Source organism: Sipha flava, unplaced genomic scaffold (genome assembly GCF_003268045.1).
Source record: "Sipha flava isolate LNK unplaced genomic scaffold, YSA_version1 66_pilon_pilon, whole genome shotgun sequence".
In the NCBI taxonomy this organism is placed as follows: domain Eukaryota; kingdom Metazoa; phylum Arthropoda; class Insecta; order Hemiptera; family Aphididae; genus Sipha; species Sipha flava.
Window position 1 is genome coordinate 1,531,003 of NW_020273606.1, and position 6,436 is coordinate 1,537,438.

General features: G+C 26.5%; 1 protein-coding gene across 1 annotated transcript; it reads right to left on the bottom strand.

Annotated features, from left to right (window-relative positions):
- Nucleotides 1–722: 722 nt before the first annotated feature.
- LOC112691781 lies at nucleotides 723–6,169 on the bottom strand. Its single transcript, XM_025566178.1, has 4 exons — nucleotides 6,057–6,169; nucleotides 3,846–4,056; nucleotides 956–1,124; nucleotides 723–868 (listed from the first exon to the last, which is right to left on the bottom strand). Exons 2-4 carry the CDS (start codon nucleotides 4,023–4,025, stop codon nucleotides 756–758), a joined length of 462 nt encoding a protein of 153 aa, XP_025421963.1. The 5' UTR covers nucleotides 4,026–4,056; nucleotides 6,057–6,169; the 3' UTR covers nucleotides 723–755.
- Nucleotides 6,170–6,436: the final 267 nt, after the last annotated feature.

A 6,436-nucleotide genomic window follows, 5' to 3' on the forward strand; every position in this document is an offset into this window, starting at 1 on the left:
AGCAGCGTTTCACACAGTCCTCAGATCGTCAATATATAAAATTAATGAAAATAAGTGTGGTTACATTAGTAGCAACAGCATGTAACAAATGTCATCGACTCGCCACACAAAGAAATAAAGTAAGATTTCAAAGCTGTTTTATTTCAATCGTAATATACAAATAGTTAATTTTTATTATATTTTTGAGGAAGGATTGTGATTTTGATAAATTGTTATTTTAACAATGATATATAATCATGTATATTCAGTATTCTTATTATATTAACTATACGTAAGAGTAAATCTATTTAGTAAACAAAAATAATTACTAGTACTGTCAAACGTATGGCTCTAAAATTTAAATATTAAAATATGTAAGCGAATACAAAATAATGTAAGCCTGTAAAATAAAACGTGTATATTACTATTGACAATAAATCTAAATAAGTATAGGTACGTAAATAAAAAAAAAAAATACAACAAAAGTAATGACTTAGAAAATATTTAATATGATGCACATTGACAACCCTACATGGTATATTTTATATTGCCTAATGTTTCTAATATTAAAATGTAACTAGCCAAAAACGTTAATTTAAATGTCATTGAAATATTTAAAACTAAGTTGTACATGAATTTAACTCTTAGGTGTAACTAAACATCAAATTTACGTTTGATTTTAAAAATGAAATGTATTAATGAGTTTAAATAAACATTAAACTGATCTTAAAAATAAAACAGATTTGGACTTTATAATTGAAAAAAATTTAAAAAATTTATTTTTTATTTTCTTGATTATAACGTTGTTCGGCTTGTAAAATATATGCTTTGACTTCTTTTTCGATTTCGTTGAAGCTGTTTTCGTACTGGGGCTGACCGATTAGTGATTCTGAAAATTAATATTTAAAATAAAATCGTATGTCTTATATATTTAAAGTCAACATTTTACATTGTATTAAACATAAAGACAACTTACCAAATACAATATCACTAAGGTTCAATTCGTAGAAGTTTTTAGGAATTGATTCTACTCTTCCGTTGTGATACGAATATGTTTTTAGGAGTACGTCATCAATCAGGGTTCTCATTATAATCTCGACCGACACTTTCAATTTATCACTTTTTACTTCTGACATAATATCAATCTAAGAAAATACAAAAATATTAATAAATATTTTGTTAAATAGTTTTAAGCAAATCTAGAATTTAAATAAAATTAACATATATTTAAAGCAGTCTCTATAGTATGTATTATATAATAGGTTTTATACTGTTATTCGTTCCTACATTAAAACACTAAACTGATTGTTTTGTAATATCAGCATGATTAATTATTTAAAATCTCGATTTATAATATTAATTAACATTAACATTACTATTAACATTCATATGTTAGCCTAAAACGTAGGGAATGGCTTTAATTGTGTGTAAGAAAATTGATTTAGGTTCAATTAGATTATTATTTATAGTGAAAAAAATTTAAAAATATATTAACAACACTTTGAAAGATAATTCAAAGTACATTTTAAAATTAATTAGTTTAAAAAACGTAATCGTTTGTTTGACGTTTTAACCAACATGAATATATTTGAGACTTAAGATTAGTTGTTAAAAAAGTAAATGAGAAATTTACTATTATAATAATGATAACCATACTATTGGTATTGGTGTGTTAATAAACTTTGACCCCACTTCCGTTCATACAATTATACAAATATTATCTCTCCGACTTTTTTGTTTTGTTGTTACCAAATGCTTTTTATAAAATTAATTTTTAATTTTTAGTTAAAAAATAGTGATTAATTGCTTACTATATATGCGTTATATAAATAAAAATTAGTTTGTTCAATAAACAAAACTGGGATATGCATTCGGCAGAATGTCTATTTTCAGGAACTCCTTTGCAGCATAAAATGTTATAATTTAAAAATATACTTGCCAAAAAATATAATACAAAAATAGAATATAATTGTCGGTTTGATTGTAATTTATTATTTTACTCTCATAAATATAATGTAAATATTATTAGAACATCAAAATTGTGTTGTAACAATTACAATAAAAATACGTACAATTGAGTCAGGGGTTTATTAGGAAAATGGTTATAAATTAAATTGTCAATGTCGCATAAAAATAAGAAATATCATTTTTATCGTTTTATCTTTTCATGTAGGTATTTATCAATTTTTTAACGTCACTAATGAAGATTTTTCAATTTAATTTCACAGAATAGTTCAAAATACTTCACTGAAGTTTATCGATATATTTTTTATCTATGTTTTAAATAAAATAGGGAAATTAAATGCCATATATGTATTTTGAATATATTTTGTATTTTGGCTCTAAGTAAAATAAATTCCCTTGTATTCCCTAATTTCAATTGTTTTTTTTTGTCCTTTAAAACGTTAAGTTTAATATATATATAATAAACCCTATTACAGAATTTATCAAACTTTTTTACCCATCTTGGAGTATTTGAAATTTTATTACGTAGGTATTAATGATATTATTATTATACTTTAAACTAGTTTGTATTGAAAGGAAGAGAATATTAATGAAAATAAATCTTTGACACTTAGAAAAAGTCGAATAATATTAAATTAGTGAAATATAAATGTGTTCTGGCTGCATGAGTAAATTTGCATGGTGAAATAATATTTTTACTAAATAGTTAATGTTGTTCATAACTCGTCACCCCCTTGTAACTTATAATAGTATTAATAGTATTAAAGAAGAACATTTCAATCGGTAAATATGCTTTGTGAAAAAAAAAATATATACTTTTGTTTAATAAAATCTAATAGAATTGTCTTGTATGACCAGAATTAAAAGTGGCAAAAAAAACAAAGGTACCCTAATCCATGTATCATTATCAGTGTTCCATATAATCCCATTCAATTACTAGGGAATCAATTATACATATATATACAGGCAGGGGTGTATTGATACGTATACGTGGGTATACGTTGTTTTTGATTTTTAGCGTATATCTATTGTTAAATACTATTTTACGGGTATATGCTTCTAAAATAATTCGAAAACTAAAAAAAAATAAATAATTTAATAGTTCATTGGAAAAAATTGTTATAAACTATGAAGTTTGAATAAAATATTTATCTGTTGAACATTACAATGTACGTTGTGTTAATGTATTTTAAGTTCAACTTAGTAAGTAACTTTTTGAAAAATAGATGTTATTAAATTTAATTTGAAGTATGGATATTCAGCCTATGGTTCTTAAATCTGTATCATATAATATATAACGTGCAATAAATATACTTTGTGGTATTGTATTTTATAGTCTTATTAGAAGTTGTAAACATATAAGGGGTTTTAATTAATTTATTGGAACGTAGTTGAAAAATATTGTCGAGTGTAGTGGAAACATTTTTTTTAAGATTAATATCCATATTTTTTTAGTGCATGTACCCATAAATATATTTACCATTACACCACTGTAAATAGGTATAAATAATATGAGGTGTTGTTAGTGAACAATTTCTTCCATAAGCTATTCATGTACTATAAAAATGTAATAACTTGTAAATTACATATTGTTTTAAATAACATATTGTATATTTTAATAAAAGAAAAAAAATTAAAAAAACATATATATTACTAAATAATTTATATTTAATTTTAAGTTAGTTTACATTAGTTACTAACATAAACTAAATAGCGAAGCCAATTTTTAAACTGTTTTTTTTGTATATGATTTTTAACAAACAGTTGAGAATTTTAGTAAACTTTTTTGTAGAAATGTTAAAGAGAACAGTTTATGAGCGTTGTGAGTGGTATGGTGACTTAGTCCCTTTGCGTCCCCCCACTTTAAGTTTTGCGTATTACAATAGAAAAAACCAACTTACCACAAGATTTTTGTAGCGATGATCAGTTTGGATATGAGTTTCGATCAAATTGAGATTGACCTCGTTAACAATTGGAAAATGGCTGTTCAAAAATTCATAGAAAGATTGATATTCTTCGTCGATAAGCTCATCGTCGCTTTCGTCGGAGTCCATCACTATATCAGCGACTGAAGGAGCCATCGTTTGGTTTCGTTGTTTGATGAAAATGTTTCTAAAAAGATCATGGAAAAATAATTGTTTAAGTATTTTATTTATTCGATTTAATAATATCATAGATGAATTTGTGCTTAGAGCACTGTATAATTCTTATTACATGATATACAACAAAGAATTCGCGATTGAATATTTATAACACTGCCTTTTTTTTAAGAAACCCTGCTTGCATTTAATTTTTTTATTTTTCTTTGAAAATATAATGGGCCTTTAATAATATAACCATTAATCATATTTATATGGAGGTCTATGAGTTTACATGTAATTATAATACATAGATATTTTTATAAAATATTTAATATGCATTATCGATTAAGTTATTTACCTAATATTGATTTTTTATAATTTTTTTTTAAATATAATTAGACGATCAATGATTATACATAAGGACATGTTAGCAAAACCATTAAACTGTATAAACTATTATAAAAGGTAATTGATCGAACATCGAACAATAAGACGAAAGTGTGAACGTTTCATCAAAGACCTTATTTTTTTATTGAATCCATTTAATTAAATAAAATGCGTCTACAATACACATGTATATTGGAATGACTAATCAAAAGTAATTCAAATTTTTTAATGTCTGTCGATTAATGTGTAATTAAGTAGACAAATAAATACAAAACGTAAGGCGTGGTGACTGTTAAGCAATGCGATGTGAATATTATTGTTTAATAAAAACTAGGATCAACTAAACATTTACGGATAATAGAATAATATTCGTTTTAACCAGATAAAATTTATCTTTAAAACGAATAAAATTAATGTCATTGAAAAATAATATATATATATATATATATATATATATGTGTGTAAAGAAATATATATTTTTAAGTAGGTTTTGGAGGAAAAACAATTATTATGTGCATTTTAGCCTCCTCATACTGAAAATTATTAATTATGTTTTACATTATTTATTCTCACAATGTTAGATTTAAATTTTTTACTAATGTTAATATTTTTTGTTGTTCCTAACTTATTTTATTGTCAATTTTCTCATTTTAATATATATTAAAAAGGTTAAGAAGATTTAAAATTGATAATTTCTTTATTAGAACCTGCGAGTTTAATCGTATGCTTAGATGATAATATATTAGTTTTCTGAAGTTATTATAAAAATTAATAGTTTGATTCAATAAAAATAAATTATTTTATACAAGTTATTATTTATTTATTATTATTAATATGTCATATAAATAAATTCACAAAATATTTGTTTATTTATTTGTATATTAATTTATAATTTAGCGTTTAATATTTTTTAATTTTAATTACATTTTTTATTATTTTACTATTTATTAATAGTATTTTCCTCGGCACCGTATTAAACGTATATAATAATCTTCCCATGTCGGAATATTTATAATGCCAAAAACGTGCTTCGGACGACTGTAGTGCGTTGTTATCACATCCTATTCTAGAAATCTCGAAGCCGTGACGATTGCAACATGTGTTTCTTTATTTCGTTAAAAGTATCTATACCCGTAGATAACAGCTATTCTGTGTCGTCTGCAGACGTGAAGAGACCAAACATCGCGTGACGAAAGAAATAGGTGAACGTTGGAAATAATTGAACGCAACAAATAGTGTTGGTGGACAGTGGCGTATTTTTAAATTTTTTTGTGGGGCGAGGAGGTTTAAATTGTTGTAAAAAACTAAGTGATCTTATAATAAAAAATACTTAAAAGGTTTGAATTAATAATTATATAATTCTATAATAATAATTAATATATTAATGTTCTCTTTTCCCGTACCTTCATAAAAAGTAATTTATGAATATTTTTCTTCATTTTGTGGGGAGGGGCGAGACCCGAGGGAATCTCCCCCCTTCGCGTGGACGAGTCTCAAAGAATTCGTCATTGCGACACGACGACGACGTTATCGATAATAATAATAATAATAATACTTATAATACTAATACTAATAATATTAATAATACTAATAATAATAGTAATAATAATAACAATTACAACAAAGAAATAGGTTTTTACGTACCAGGTGGTTAGACGGTGACTGCTGCGGTGCGCCTGGAACGTGGAACGAAACAAGACAACAAGTGATGTGGTACGTCGTTGATGCGCGGACTGGCTACGACTGACTGGCACGGCTGCGGTGGTCGCGCCGGTTGCGATGTGGACGACATCCGTCGTCGCGGGCAATACGGGTTTTTTCCATTTCCTACGCGTTCATTGTTTCGCGGTGCAGCTGCGCACCGACCGTGTCACGCGTCGGCGCCACGCACCAATACCAACCGAACGCACGCGGAGTGCATCTCCACACATGGAGGGAGGGGCGCGTCATCATCCCTCTTCGTCGTGTCGTTCAAACCGTCTGTCGCTTTCACCCACCACAATGCGTTCTCCCCACCCCGATCA